This window comes from Gopherus evgoodei, chromosome 3 (assembly GCF_007399415.2).
Source record: "Gopherus evgoodei ecotype Sinaloan lineage chromosome 3, rGopEvg1_v1.p, whole genome shotgun sequence".
NCBI lineage: Eukaryota > Metazoa > Chordata > Testudines > Testudinidae > Gopherus > Gopherus evgoodei.
Window position 1 is genome coordinate 186,481,587 of NC_044324.1, and position 15,558 is coordinate 186,497,144.

Consider the following 15,558-nt stretch of genomic DNA (forward strand, 5'->3'; position numbering starts at 1 on the left):
TGAGAACAGTCTTTCAACCAGATGTGCACTCACCTTACAGTAATTTCATTTAGATAGTATTTCCCTAGTTTGTTTATGAGAATATCCCATGCGACTGCATCAAAAGCCTAACTAAAAATCAAGATCTCTCACACCTACTGCTTCCCTCCCTAATCCATTAGGCCAGTAACCATGTTTCCACTTTTTGCAGGACTTCTTTTTGATTTTCATGTCACTAAAGAGCTCCTGATGGAGCCATATTGGCCTGTTAATAGTCTTCTTATCTTTTCTTCACATCAGAATAATTTGCAGTTATGCCTTTAATATTCTCTCCTCGAGAAACTGCCAGCTCTTCCAAACTCCTCGAACTTTAGATTTTCTTCCTGCGGGACCTTACCTATCAGTTCTCAGAGTCTGTTAAGTGTCTGTTTTTTTGAAGTCCACTGTCATTCTGTTGCTCACTCTTTCCCTTCCTTAGGATCATAATGATTTCATGATCACTTTCACCCACATTGCCTTCCACCTTCAGATTCAGTACCAATTCCTCTCTCCTGCACATCTAAAATGTCAGTCCCTCAATTACATCCTCCACTTTCTGAAACAAAAAGCTGTCCCCAATACAGTTCAAGAACTTATGGGAAATTTTGGGTTTGGTCGTATTACTTTTGCAACAGGTGTCTGGGTATTTAAAGTCTCCCATTACTGCCAGGTCTTGTGTCTTGGATATTGCTGTTATTTGTTCTAGAAATGCCTCATCCACCTCCTCTTCCTGATTTGGTGGTCAATAGTAGACCTCCAACAATGACATCACCCTTCCCTTTTTAACTCCTTTTATATTTAACCAGAGACTTTCAACTGGTCTGCATCTCTCCTCTTTCCAGAAAATAGAACAAGCATATATATAGTCTATGCCTATATATACCTCCTCTCTTTTTATCTTGTCTGCCCTTCCTGAACAAACTATATCCCTCAGACCTAAATTCCAATCATGAGACCTATCCCATAAAGTCTCTGTGATGCCAATTAAGTCACAGTCGGCAGAGGCGAGATTTGAACAAATGATCTCCTTTCCCAGCTGTATTTGGGAGTTGCCCCCTCCTTCACTCTCCAACATGAATACAATCATAGTAACTAATTTGGGAGTATGGTACTGCTCTTATTTTTGGGTAGTAATTATGATGTTTCATCTATTTGTCAAGGAATTCCTGCAATTACAGAGCAGCAAGAAGTGTCAACAACAGCAATATATCTGTCTGTCATCAGCAAATATTTCAGAACTCTCTATCAGCCACCATATTGACTGCCACTAGAGCCAGAACATTCACAGTTAATTATATTATACACAAAAATAAAATTGTTTCCTAAGACCAGCAAGATGAGTCACTGTATAGTAAAAATAGCAGACATTTAAAAAATAATAAATTGCAGTTCTCTGGGAGTCCTAATGCTCTGAAAATCATGGACCAGTTACTCAACTTCTGGAGGATCATTTTGGGGTCTGATCCCAAGATGTGATGACCATCGTAATTCCCATTGAAGTGTTTGGGAACTGTAGATGCTCAGCATCTTTCAGGATCAGGCCCTTTCTGTAAAATTACACTTTAAATTAAAATTAATGTTCACTGCGTTAGGGGAGATATTTTTGACTCAAGAGCTTAATCTTGGCAACATAGTTTAAATGAATTGAGATGTTTTTGTAACATTATTCTTCAGATAAATCCATAAAAGCATGCAACATTTTCAAATTATTCTTGGCTGAGTCAATGCTTTGCAAAAGTAAAGATGGAGCTTACCTATTTTTTTTGGAATTTTCATCCTTCCCTCTTTTAACTCCAAAAATTCTTGTAATCAGGGTACTAAATAGAAGAGTGGAGGAATTTCTCACCTAATGTATAAAGAAACATGGAATAGATATTAAGCAGCTTTCAAACCACACTGTAAACTGGATTTCAAATTTAGATGTAATTTAATTTAGAACTTTTTACAACAGCAACAGAATATTTTGCATGCTAGACTAGACAAACAGTCCCTAATCTAGCATCCCTCTTAGTGGCACAGGAAGATGAAAGTAGTTTGCTATACAATATTTAACATCAGAGGGGTAGCCTTGTTAATCTGGATCTGTAAAAAGCAATAAAGAGCCCTGCGGCACCTTATAGACTAACAGACGTATTGGAGCATAAGCTTTCATGAGTGAATACCCACTTCATCAGACACACGCAACATTGGTGGACGTGCAGGTGAATGAACTTCCATCAATGTTATATATGCCATCATGTGCCAGCAATGCCCCTCTGCTATGTACATCGGCCAAAGTGGATTACTCCCTACGTAAAAGGATAAATGGACACAAGTCAGATATTAGGAATGGCAATATACAAAAATCTGTAGGAGAACACTTCAACCTCCCTGGCCACACAATAGCAGATTGAAAGGAGAAGTAAGGGCGATAAGTGACCAAGGGGATCGAGCTGCACAGTGAGCCTGTTTTTGACTCCACTGCAGTCCTGCCAGTCCCACCAGTTGAGCACTGGGTGAGCAAAAAAACTTCAGGACCAGACTTCAAAGAGAAACTGCTGAGCTTCAGTTCATTTGCAAATTTCACACCATCAGCTCAGGATTAAACAAAGACTGTGAATGGCTAGCTAACTACAAAAGCAGTTTCTCCTCCCATGGTTTTCACACCTCAACTGCTAGAACAGGGCCGCATACTCCCTGACTGAACTAACCTCGTTATCTCTAGACTGATTCTTGACTGCATATTTATACCTGTCTCTGGAAATTTCCATTACATGCGTCTGACAAAGTGGGTATTCACCCACAAAAGCTTATGCTCCAATACATCTGTTAGTCTATATAAGGTGCCACAGGACTCTTTGTTAATATTTAACATGTGAGTGGAACAGACAAATAGTTTAACGAATTTCAGTGCCCTAAAATAGTTTAATGGAGGAGATTGTGTGGCTTAATGGTTAAAAGATCAGAGCTGGGAAGCAAGCAATCTGGTATCCATCCCTGACTCTGCCACAAACCTCCTGTGTAACCTTGGGTAAATCACTAACCTCTGCCCCATTTCCCAATCTTTAAAATAAGGAAAAGAACATCTACCAGTGGCTCCAACTTCTTTAGCCCAGGGACCATCTCACAAACATCTCCAGAAAGTATGAACTCTCACTCCACAACATGCATATTCTTCAGTTTTGCTAGTGTCACTGTAGGGGCCTAGACTATAGTGTTTTTGTTTTGTTTTTTTCTGGAATGGATTTTCAATGGTTGGCACCAGACAAAAGATACATGCTAATATAGCAGGCAATTGGAGAGTCTAGTAGTAGGTAAATTCTAATTTCTTTGTCTTTGCACAGGAATTTTCTCTTCAGCACTTTCTGGGTTCTTCTGCCTTCCCCTCTGCAGTGCAATGCCTGCTCCCTGTTTTAGGAGCCATATGCTTAGCCTCATAAGTTCTGCTTTTTCCCAGTCCTCCCTGAAAAGAGGTCATTGTCTGCCTCATGGAACAGATAGAGATCAGTAGCAATATAAAACTATATTCCATTCTGTAATGAGCATAGCTATGGAAGCACAGAAATGATGGTACTGCAGACTCAGGAGTTTTAACTTACATCTGAATTTTCTGATTTTCTTACATTTTTCTACTTTCTCCTATTTAGTTTCCCCAACATACACTTATATCTAAATTTTAACAAACTGCTTTTTATGTAGTACAAAAAGTGTAAGAACATTTACCAAGGTATTTACAATGCACCATGGTATCTAAACAACAAAAAACAATTTTATGTTAATTAGCCAAAAGCTATATGTGTGTTTTCTGTAATATTTAATTTAAGAGTTTCTCAGATAAATATTACCAAGACCCTAAGAAGTACCCCTTCTCAGTCACATTATCTAAAAAGGAATATTGACTCTATTTATCATGGGATTAAGAATAGATCTTTTCATGTCTAAGGATGGTGAGTAGCTTCCCATTGCAAAGTGCAACATTGATGATACCTGTCAATAATAGTACCAGAGTTGATGGCCAGGACAGAAATAGCGGATCTCAGGGAACTGAAGGCAAGTGAAACACTCAGCAGAAATCAAATCAAATTCAACTAGCACATCATAGTTCAATGGGAATCACAGCTTTCATAAATCACAAAACACTGAGACCATGGTCCAGAGCTCATCTCCCTTACCTGCAAAGAACATCATAAATTCATCATCATCAATCAGATGAAAGTACTATTAAGAAAGTGAGGCTTTCCGGAATAATCAGTCTGGGAACTACTGCAAAGTCCAGACATATACTTGGGCAACATTAAGGGCAAGGAACAAACGTAAGCCCAGATTTCCAGTAGTTTAAAGCATTTATTTTTAGCCATGGCAGGTCATGAGATATTGGACTTTAAAAATAACATACTGATAACCATCTTACACTGAGACCCAATCCAATGATTAGGAAAAAAAAACAAACTTGACTCTTACTAACATGACGCACTGACTCACTATTTATCAGCCAACCAGATGTTTTTTTAATTGTAAAATAATTTACTTTTGTCACTCTTGAAATTAGAAAGAAGTACACTCTACATTACATCAAACCAACACAAAAAATACATTGATATAACAATACTGAGACCCAAATTGCAGCTTTCCTGTCATTTTTCTCCAGTATCGTGCCAAGATACATCACATTCTGTAATACGTATGAACGTTCAGTTAATAAAAACTCCATCAGCTGTGGTACAATTATTGACAAACATTACAAACGCTTTGGTTAGCACCATCACATGCTTCTCCAAACTAATACAATGTATTAAGGATTAACTTACTGCCCAGACATGTGAAACCTAGAACTGCTGCTTGTATTCCATCTGCTATGTAAGGTATGATGTTTTCACCAAAGCGGGTATCCCTAAACAAGGCCCTCAGGATATTTAAAGCATGAACCTGGGGGAAAAAAAATCATAATTTGTTTTGTAACATATGCTACTTTGTTGGAAAAGTCCTCAAATTACATACTTCAACCATAGCCATGGAGATGAACAAATCAACCCATTTACTCATTTATGCCACTTAATTTCCACTTTAAATTCCAATCAACCTATCACTATTAACAATTAAAGCAATACAATGGCACTGTGCAAAGTGCTTTGAAAAGCATAGTCACAGTGAAAAAAAAAGTGAATAAATGATTCACTTTTCTAGCTACCACCACATTCATGAAACATTGAGATTCTTGGATGAAAGAAACTGAAGGATATAAATGTATTTATATTTTTTAACAGCAGCAAACATATGAAGAAATCAGTGTCAAATTCTTTACTACAACTAGTAAAACCGGAATGCTTAGCAATCTATCCTGGACAAATAAATCCTGAACCTTCTGTATTACAAGTAAAATCAAGCCATAAAAGTTGCACTTTTTCTCTTCAATTACAATGAGACAATTTTCAAAATTTCTCAGGATTATCTGACATCAAACCTTGTAAGTAAAGTCAATTCGATCATCCGTTTCTGAGCTTCAGGTACTTATACTTAAATTTGTCAACCGAGATTGGGGGGAGGGGGAGAAAATAGATACTTTTTGATTCAGGTCTGGTCTATACTACCAAGATAGGCAGCTTACATCGATCTAATTGTGCGTGTGTCTACAGTCAAATTTGTTTCCCACAGCTATAAGCGCCTCGTTACACCAACATAGTAACACCGTCTCCCCGAGCGGCGTAGAGTCATTGTTGATGTATTTCAGTTACTACAGTGCAAATGTAGACACTGAGGTACATATGTTGACCCTAACTGTCCTCCACAATGCCTCAGACTGACCACTCTGGTCAGGCATTGTGAACTTCACTGCCAAACCAGAAGCCCCCCCTCCACACACACACCCACTCAAAGCCCCAAGAATTTTTGAAATTCCTTTTCCTTATTTCCTGGCTTGGCAAGCACACATAGCAGCTCTCCATTGTTGTGTGCAACTTCCCAGCTGACCACGTCAGCTACATGCTCCAGACACACTCCTGCCTGGTGCAAACAGGAGATATTGGACCTCCTGGGTGTGTGGGGAGAAGAGCTCAGCTCTGAAGCAGCCACAGAAACGTTGATAACTACAGATTGCTCAGCAAAGACTCAACCACCACTACCCACAGCATCGTTGATACCTCTGAGGAGGCTGAGTGACAGACCCCTGCCAGGAACAGCAAGGAGAAGTATGGGGGACAGGTGACCAAGTGGATCGAGCTGCACAGTGAGCCTGTTTTTGACTCCACTGCAGTCCTGCCAGTCCCACCGGTCGAGCACAGGTGAGCCCAATGCAGGAGAAGGAACCTTGGGCATGCAATCTCAATAACAGAGATGGCGCTCCCAAAGTAGCAGGACACATGTTTTGACTCTTCATTAATTTAATTTACTCATGCTAGAAGAGGTAGTGGTAACAACCAAGACCACTTGAGCTGCTAGCTGCTTTATATTCGCCTATAGAGTGAGGCAGGGGGAGAAAATTGGAGCTTTTTGAGAGATCTTAATGAAACTTTCATGGAGATACTCTGCAATCCTCTCCTAAAGGTTTCTAGGGAGGACTGCCCTATTTCTTCCTCCATGGTAGAATGCTTTTCCATGCCACTCAGCGATAACTTTGGCAGGCATCATTGCAGTACAAGCAGCAGCATATGGGCCCAGGCAGCTTAAAGACACCAGAAGCAGCTGTGCTCTCTCTCTGCCTTTGTTATCCTCAGGAGTGAGATAAAAGCTAAAATGGAAAATGGTGGACAAAAAGTGCCAGTATTCAGTGCCATTGCCCTATACTACTAGAATCATGCAACACCAACCCCTAGCAGGCCACATTCACTGTGGCTGGTGCTATGACTGACACCATGCACAAGCAATCCCAAGAAGAAATGACAATGCTGTACTTAAAATTTTGGGGGGGGAAAAATGAGTGAGTTCAGCACCTCAAGTTTCGCTTTCCATAGTGAATACACTTACAATGGTGCCTCTGTGCATTTTATCTCCAGCTGCTGCCACTGCAGCCTTCAGGGTCTCCCCCTCCACACTCACGGAATGCCTGAGCCAGATAAGGAGGAAGAACACTTGAGATGATATGTTCAATGAGATCCTGCAAGCCAGTGCTGTATCAGACCACGAACATGGGGGTCTGGTGGATGAACATTGCAGATACCATGGACAAGGAAAGAATGGAGAGGACAAAGGCCCAGGAGTCCCAACAGGAAAAGGAGAGGGAGATGCACCAGGACATAATGGGGCTTCTCAGGCAGACTCTGCAGCAGACTCAGGTAGACCTGGCAGGTTCAACAAATCCAGGTTCACATTCCTCTGAAACCCACTGAGAACTCAACATTGGGACCTCCCTAAACCTTCCCCCTCTCCCCAACATTCCAAATGGCATCAAAGGTTGCTACACTACCCCTACCACTACACCCTGGGGAACATTAAAGACAGTCACATCTTCACATACACTGACCTGTGAAAGCCACAGTTGGAGTATGTGTCACACAAATCATTCACAAACAACATTAATGGGTGCAATCACAATGTTATGCTCCTACAGCATTCACCATACAATTCCTACCAGGCCACAAAAGAGCAGGGCCACACAGACCACACTACAACACCATCACATACTACTCTGGCTCACTGTTAAAATGGTCTTTCAAAGCCTCCCTGAACCACATAGCTCTGCATTGCACTCTTCTAGCCCTTGCACCAGTCTGTTCAAACTCAGCAGACAGCCTCCCCACCTACATCCTCTCCACCCTTGAGGGAACTTTGCGCCCTTTGCTTCTGTGACGTTATTGATATAAACTGGGACCATAAAGAACATGGTTTGCAACCACGGTCCTGTAGTGGCACCAAATCTTATGTAAAGGGGGTCAAATAAGGTATCTAAGACCAGGTTATGGGTTGCTGGTTATGATTATGCTGTCTGTATGTCTGTATCTTTTTGTAGTTGAAGTTATGAGTATTGGATCTATACTGTTTGTATTTCAAACTTGTGCTGTGTTTCTGAGAAACATTCCAGACAAGTCGATGTTAGCTCTGCCTAGCCTGCTTCATGGCCCATTAAGGACCATCAGCTACACAACTGACCCATGGAGAGAAGGCAGATACGCCTTGTAACTCAGCAAAGTATGCAGGGACTTGCCCATGTGACTCTAGACGCCATTTTGCTGTAAACTTTCCACAGTAAGAACAAAGAGATTCTTAAACCTGGAAAAGCCTATATAAGGCTGATGCCTCATCTCCATCTGGTCTTCAATCCTGCTTCTTACCTCTGGAGGAACTTTGCTAAAAACGGAAGCTCTGCATAAAGGACTGATGACCCATCCCAGCGGGGGATGTTCTCCAGAGACTTGATTTAAACCTGCAGTTTATTCCATCACTGCTACAAGCCTGAACTAAGAACTTTGCCATTACTGTATGTAATTGATTCCATTTAACCATTTCTAGCTCTCATCTCTACCTTTTTCCCTTTATGAATAAACCTTTAGATTTTAGATTCTAGAGGATTGGCAACAGCGTGATTTGTGGGTAAGATCTGATGTGTATATTGACCTGGGTCTGGGGCTTGATTCTTTGGGATCGAGAGAACCGTTTTCTTTTATTGGGGTATTGGTTTTCATAACCATTCATCCTCAGGACGAGTGGCACTCGTGGTGATACTGGGAGACTGGAGTGTCTAAGGAAATTGCTTGTATGACTTGTGGTTAACCAGTGGGGTGAAACCAAAGTCCTTTTTGTCTGGCTGGTTTGGTTTGCCTCAGAGGTGGAAAAACCCCAGCCTAGGGCTGTAACTGCCCTGTTTGAGCAATTGGTCCTTTCAGCTGGGTCCCGCCAGAACCGCATCGTCACAGCTTCACAGATATTATTCAGGACACAGCAGTCAGCTATACACAATTGGGATATTTTTCTTATCAAGGTCCAATCTCATGAGTAAACAATGCCAGCAATCTTTCAAATGACCAAAAACACATTCAACTGTTATTCTGCACCTGCTGAGCTGGTAATTGAACTGTTCCCTTGGTGCTGTTGAGATGGCTGGCACATGGTTTCATGAGCCAGGGAGCAAGCAGTAGGCTGGATAGCCTAGGATCAATATTGACATTCCAACATCCCCAATGCTAATCCTCCAGTCAGGAGAGAAAGTTCTTGAAGATACGAGCATCATGCACCTTCGCTGACCAGTCTATACTGCTGTTAGCGAAGCATCCCCAGTGATCCACCAACGGTTGCATAATCATAGAAAAGTAGCCCATTCTGTCAATATACTCTGTGGCAAGGTGATTTGGTGCTAAAATAGGGACATATGTGCTGTCTATCACTCTACCACAGTTCGGAAACCCAACTGCTGCAAATGAATCCACTATGTCCTGCACATTGCTGAGTCATAGTTCTGCAAAGCAAGAGGTGATTAATGGCCCTGCACACTTGCATCACAATGGCCCCCATGGGGGACTTCAAATTTATTCCCAGCTGACTGTAGCAATCTGGCATTACAAGTTTCCACAGTGCGATCACTAATTGCTTCTCCACTGTCCTTGCAGCTCTCATTTTGGCATCACTGTGCTAGAGGGCTCAGGCACGCTTAGCGCACAGGTCCAGGAATGTGGCCGTGCGCATCCAAAAGTTCTGCAGTTACTGCTTGTGATCCCATGCTTGCATAACGATGGAATCCCACTGGTTAGGGCTTGTTTCTCAGGCCCAGAAGCGCCACTCCACCATCTGCAGCTGTTCCATGAACACCACCAAAATCCTTGAATTGGTTCTCACTATGTCCCACAGAAATCAGTCCTCCAAGGAATGACCATGCCTCTCACTCATTTGGTTCTTCTTATGCTTCTGCAAATACCCCAGGATTGTGCACCCTGTGTTTGCCAAAACTCATGACAATAGTACAGAGGCATACAGCCACCATGCTTCTCTCAGAGATGTTAGACAATGAGGAAGGCTACGTGGGTTTGTGGGATTTTGAAAAAAAGCGAGAAAATTACAGGATATAGATAACAACATTATGGGATAGAGACAGATGCATACTGGGAAATTCACCTCATGCGCCCAGTCATCTCTGCACGATTCATTTTCACCCCATCATGCAATGCCAAAACGTCCCAAAAGACAACATGCTGAATGATGGAGAGTTGCATGGTTGGATAGCGACCCGTGGTGCACTGCTCTCTGCACTGACACAAGCACTCCTGGTGAGTATGCATACCACCAACACAAGGAGCCAAGTATGCATGCACACAAGCAATGTACTAATTGTGGCAGCTATATGCCAAAGTACCTTGAGTCAACATAAATTTATAATGTAGACATGGCCTCAAAAATTAGCCAAAACACACAAAAACCCAATCTGGAACAGGTGTTTATGAAAAACTTGCCAATTTTAAGCTAAGATTAATACATGGGCTATCTCACCAGACACTGTATTCTTCTTGTACTTCCCTACACATACTGGGCTAGATCTTCAGCTGATGGTAATCACTGAAGCTGACTTTGATGGAGCTACATAATTTTGCACTAGCTAACAAGCTGGCATAGTAACTAAATACTACAAACTCTAGCTAACTACAAACCATGCTCAGCGATCAAGTTTTTAAAGTACTGCTACAGTAATGTTGAAAAATAAAGATGTTCGACGTTAAATTGGACAGTTTTAAGATTTACAAATATAAGTTGTTGATCACATATTTAAGCATGAAGAGCAGCTGAGTATATACAAGAGTCATTTTTCAGTGTGTGTTCTCATTACTGTTCTATGCTATGTATGGAACACAAACTATTTGTTTATTTACTCCAAATGGAACGTTGCTTAATACTAAAATTTACTCATCATTTGTTCAGAAATATTACAGGGCAACAATCTGATTATGTAAACTCTAATAAAAAGGAATTAGTATACTTTCACCACATGAAGAGGTCAATACACCAAATGAGTCAATACAGAATGTTCAGGATTTTTGTTCAGAACATCTCATTCACTTGCATGAAGAATCCAATAACTCCACAACCTCTGAATGCTTCAAGACCCGAACCTTTAGCATGTTTGTAGATCAAAAAAATGAATTACATCTACTTTTAAAAAACACAATGACTGGTTGACAAAGGACTGTTCTGGGAACTTTATTTCCTAATATCATGATGTGTTTTACTTCTCACCTGAGGGATTATGTTGAGTGATTCATTCACAGGTACAGCCAAAGATACTAACTCATTCATTGTCATTTTCAGCAAGTTTGTTTTATTCTTTGGTTCCGAAGCCAACAAAGCCTAAGGGAAGGTAAAAAGTCGTAAGTAACTAGTTATTTCTAGTTATCTACTAACAACAGTACTGCCCAATTACCATCTCTCTCCATATATAAGATATTAAAGCAGAGCATCTTGAGCACCATAGGGAAACTTGCACAATAGTTTCGATTTTAATCCTGTTTTTCTTTGATTGGTTTGAAAAAAATATATAGTTTTGATATGACATGGGGTTGGTTGGAAAACAATACCATTCTGCAAAAACATTACAGTTTTTGAAAACTGTTTCATTCTAACGTGGAATGAAAATGAGACCTTTTTGAAATTTTTCATGAAAAAAGTTTCAAAAAAGGTCTCATTTTCAGTCACTCACCCTCATAAATCAAAAAAAACAAACAACAATAAAAACAGAACCAAAAAAGTCAGAAAAGTCATCAGTTAAGATTATAATAGCAACATTAACCATCAGGCCATACAGTCAGCGTCTCCTGCTGGAGCTGTTCCACTTTGTATAAATAATTAAGTATTAATTGGCCAGAGATTTGCATAGAATGTAGGAAACCCATGTTCAACTCACTGCTCTGATCCCCACCATCCTACATGAGTACCCTATCCACCAAGCTACTTGCAATTCTATGGTGGGGTGCCCTGGCTGGTCAGTCTCTCAGTCTTAGTCTCCCCTCACCCCTAGGCTCCAACCCCCACATCCCAATTTCCTGGATCTCAGAAACCTCCCCCAATGAATTTTCTGTCAAAATGGAATTTTTCAACAGAAAAAAGTTTGGTTGAAAATTTTTCAACCAGCTCTGGATACAATCATTTGAGTGTGTACTAAAGAATATTTCTTCAATCATACTGAGGTGCATTTAAGCAAATGTGTGCATGCCATTAGTTTTCTTGATCCAAAGTGCTTACAACCACTGTAAGACTGGCAAAGAATATGAATTCAGCAAGCCAGACAGTTGCATTAAGTGTATGTAGTTTGTAAGCTCCAGCTAGACACATGCACACAAATGCTCTGCCACAACTAATAAGTTACATGGAAGAAATAAATCATGACATTAAAGTTGAGTCATTTTTTCTTTTTAGATATGCTTAATATATTTCTCTTTCTACCATAAAAGGGCTGCCAAGAGGATTCAGGAAGCCTGGGGCAAAGCAGGGAGCTGCGGCACTTGTACTCACCCATGGGCGGTCCAAGTCTTTGGCGGCATTTTGGCGGTGGGGGGCCCTTCAGTAGCTCCACGTCTTTAGCAGCACTGAAGGAACCCCCCGCCACCGAAATGCCGCAGAAGACCCGGGTTGCCGCCAGGCCAGGGTTCACGGGGCCCCTGCGGGGCCCAGGGCAAATTGCCCGACTCGCCCCCCCGGGCAGCCCTGTACTATAAAATTCATACTGTAAAACAGAGCATGTGTAATGTAGATGAATTAACACTGCTTATATTATCTTAACTGTTGCATTTCCGGAATTTTGTATTTTAACACTGTAACCTTTATCCACAGGGCATTGTTAACAGTTCTATATGCACCCATAACTCTCACTTTGGATGTTCACCTGGTGTATTTTATCTATTCAAAATAATGGTGGAGACTAAGGAGAATGCAGCTATTTCATACGTAGATAAAAGGAGGAAACACTGTGTTAGTATAATTACTAGGGCTGTTGATTAATTTGGAGTTAATTGCAGTTAACTCATGCAACTAACTCCAAAAAATAATAGCAATTTAAAAAATTAATTGTGATTAATCACAGTTTTAAATGCACTGTTAAACAGAATATCAATTTAAATGTATTAAATAGTTTGGATGATTTTCAAATATATGGATTTCAATTACAGCACAGAATACAAAGTGTACAGTGCTCACTTTATATTATTTTTATTACAAATATTTGCACTGTAAAAATGATAAAATAAATAGTATTTTTCAATTAATCTCATACAAGAACCACAGTGCAATCATTTTCTGTGAAAGCACAACTTACAAATGTACTTTTTTTGTTACATATCTGCACTCAAAAACAAAACAATGTAAAACTTCAGAACCTACAAGTCCACTCAGTCCTACTTTTTGTTCAGCCAATCACTAAGACAAATAAGTTTGTTTACATTTACGAGAGATAATGCTGCCTACTTCTTATTTACAATGTCACCTGAAAGAGAGAATAGATGTTTGCATGGCACTCTTGTAGCCAGTACTGCAAGGTATTTATGTGCCAGATATGCCAACCATTCATATGCCCCTTTATGCTTTGGCCACCGTTCCAGGGGACATGCTTCCATGCTGATGACAATCATTTAAAAAAAAAGTGATAATTAAATTTGTGACTGAATTCCTTGGGGAGAAGTATATGTTTCCTGCTCTGTGTTTCACCCATATTCTGCCATATGTTTCACATTATAGCAGTCTCGGATGATGACCCAGCACATGTTGTTTTTTTAAGAATACTTTCACTGCAGATTTGACAAAATAGAAGGACTAATGTGAGATTGCTACAGATAGCTACAGAACTAGACCCAAGATTTAAGAATCTGAAGTGCCGTCCAAAATTTCAGAGGGACAGGGTGGGGAGCATGCTTTCAGAAGCCTTAAAGGAGCAACACTCTGATGCGGAAACTACAGAACCTGAATGGTCAAAAAAGAAAATCAACATTCTGCCGGTGGCATCTGACTCAGAGGATGAAAATGAATATGGGTTGGTCTGCATTGCGTTGGATCGTTGTGAAGCAGAACCCAGCATCAGCATGGACACATCTCCTCTGGAATGGTGGTTGAAGCATAAAGGGACATATGAATCCTTAGCGCATCTAGCACACAAATATCTTGTGACACCAGCTACAACAGTGCCATGGGAATGCCTGTTCTCACTTTCACGTGACACTGTAAACAAGAAGCGAGCAGCATTATCTCCTGCAAATATAAACAGACTTGTTCATCTGAGCGATTGGCTGAACAAGAAATAGGACTGAGTAGACTTGTAGGCTCTGAAGTTTTACATTGCTTTATTTTTCTAATGCGGTTATTTTTTGCATATAACTCTACATTTGTAAGTTCATCTTTCATGATAAAGAGATTGCACTACAGTACTTGTATTAAGTGAATTGAAAAATACGATTTCTTTTCTTTTTACAGTGCAAAGATTTTAATAAAAACAAATATAAAGTGAGCACTGTACACTTTGTATTCTTTATTGTAACTGAAATCAATATATTTGAAAATGTGGAAAACATCCACAATATTTATATAAATGTTATTCTATTATTACATCACAATTAATCACGCAATTAATCATGATACTTTTTTTAATCACGATTAATATTTTAATCGCTTGACAGCCCTAATAATTACTATGACAATCAAAATGGACAATAAAATGTGTACTGCTGTAACATCCTCATTTTAAAAACAATTAACTAAACATTATTTTGTTACAAACTAGTACTAAAGTGCACGGTTTCTATAAATGAAAGTAGTCACTAATTCTACTAACTCTTTGAGCACAATCCTTTCAACCTGTGGAGCACACTTCAGACACCATAAAAATACTTGCCGGAGACACTTCACTGAAACATCAAGTCCAGAGCACAACATGTGCACCCTGATTTTAGAAGAGGACCATGTGTCCAAAGGTCACTGAACTGGTTAAATTTTAGTTTAACTATATATTTATTACAAGAACAATAAAATAATCAAAATGCTTATGAATGCAGGTGCTCAGAAGTGATGCAATATTAAGGAAGGAGGCAGGAGAGAGGGATACCAGATAATCAAATAAATAAATAAATAAATAAATAAAAATCACACAGCAAGACCAGATTACATTCAGGGGGAAAAGAATCAATGTCTTTAACTCTGTTTTTTAGAGAAGAACCTCATATAGAATCCATTTCAATAACCAATATTTAGGCATTTAATATCATCTCACATTGCAAAAAATAAATGTGAAAGCAAAACCTCTGAGCTATTCAGCCAATGGAAGCATTGATGAGTACAGAAATTGGGAGCATGCACAAAAACAGTATCTGGCACTTTTAACAGTGTCTTTGAGGGAAAACATGCAGCATGGAGAGAAGAAGAGGAAGTATGGAGGGAGTATGGAGATAAAATGGAGGGGAATATGTGGGAGACTAACATTCAGCAGAACATAAGGAGGCTAAAAATGTAATGCTACGATAACCAATAGTACAAAAATGAAATAAAGCCCCTTTCCCACTACTTCCTCTTATCCTTCCAAAAAGAATTGCTCTCTGCAGTTTAAAGATTTATTTTAGGTAGCAATATTTTTAATCTGAAAGAGTAATTTAAAAAATGCATGTAACCTTA

The 15,558-nt window shown here is 39.8% G+C and overlaps 1 protein-coding gene across 1 annotated transcript in view; it reads right to left on the reverse strand.

Annotated features, from left to right (window-relative positions):
• THADA (THADA armadillo repeat containing) overlaps nucleotides 1-15,558 on the reverse strand; it is a 334,882-nt gene that overhangs the window by 259,908 nt on the left and 59,416 nt on the right. The window contains 4 exon segments of the mRNA XM_030557656.1: nucleotides 1,773-1,864; nucleotides 4,607-4,623; nucleotides 4,815-4,923; nucleotides 11,149-11,259. Of these exon segments, the coding sequence (XP_030413516.1) occupies nucleotides 1,773-1,864; nucleotides 4,607-4,623; nucleotides 4,815-4,923; nucleotides 11,149-11,259 (329 nt within the window).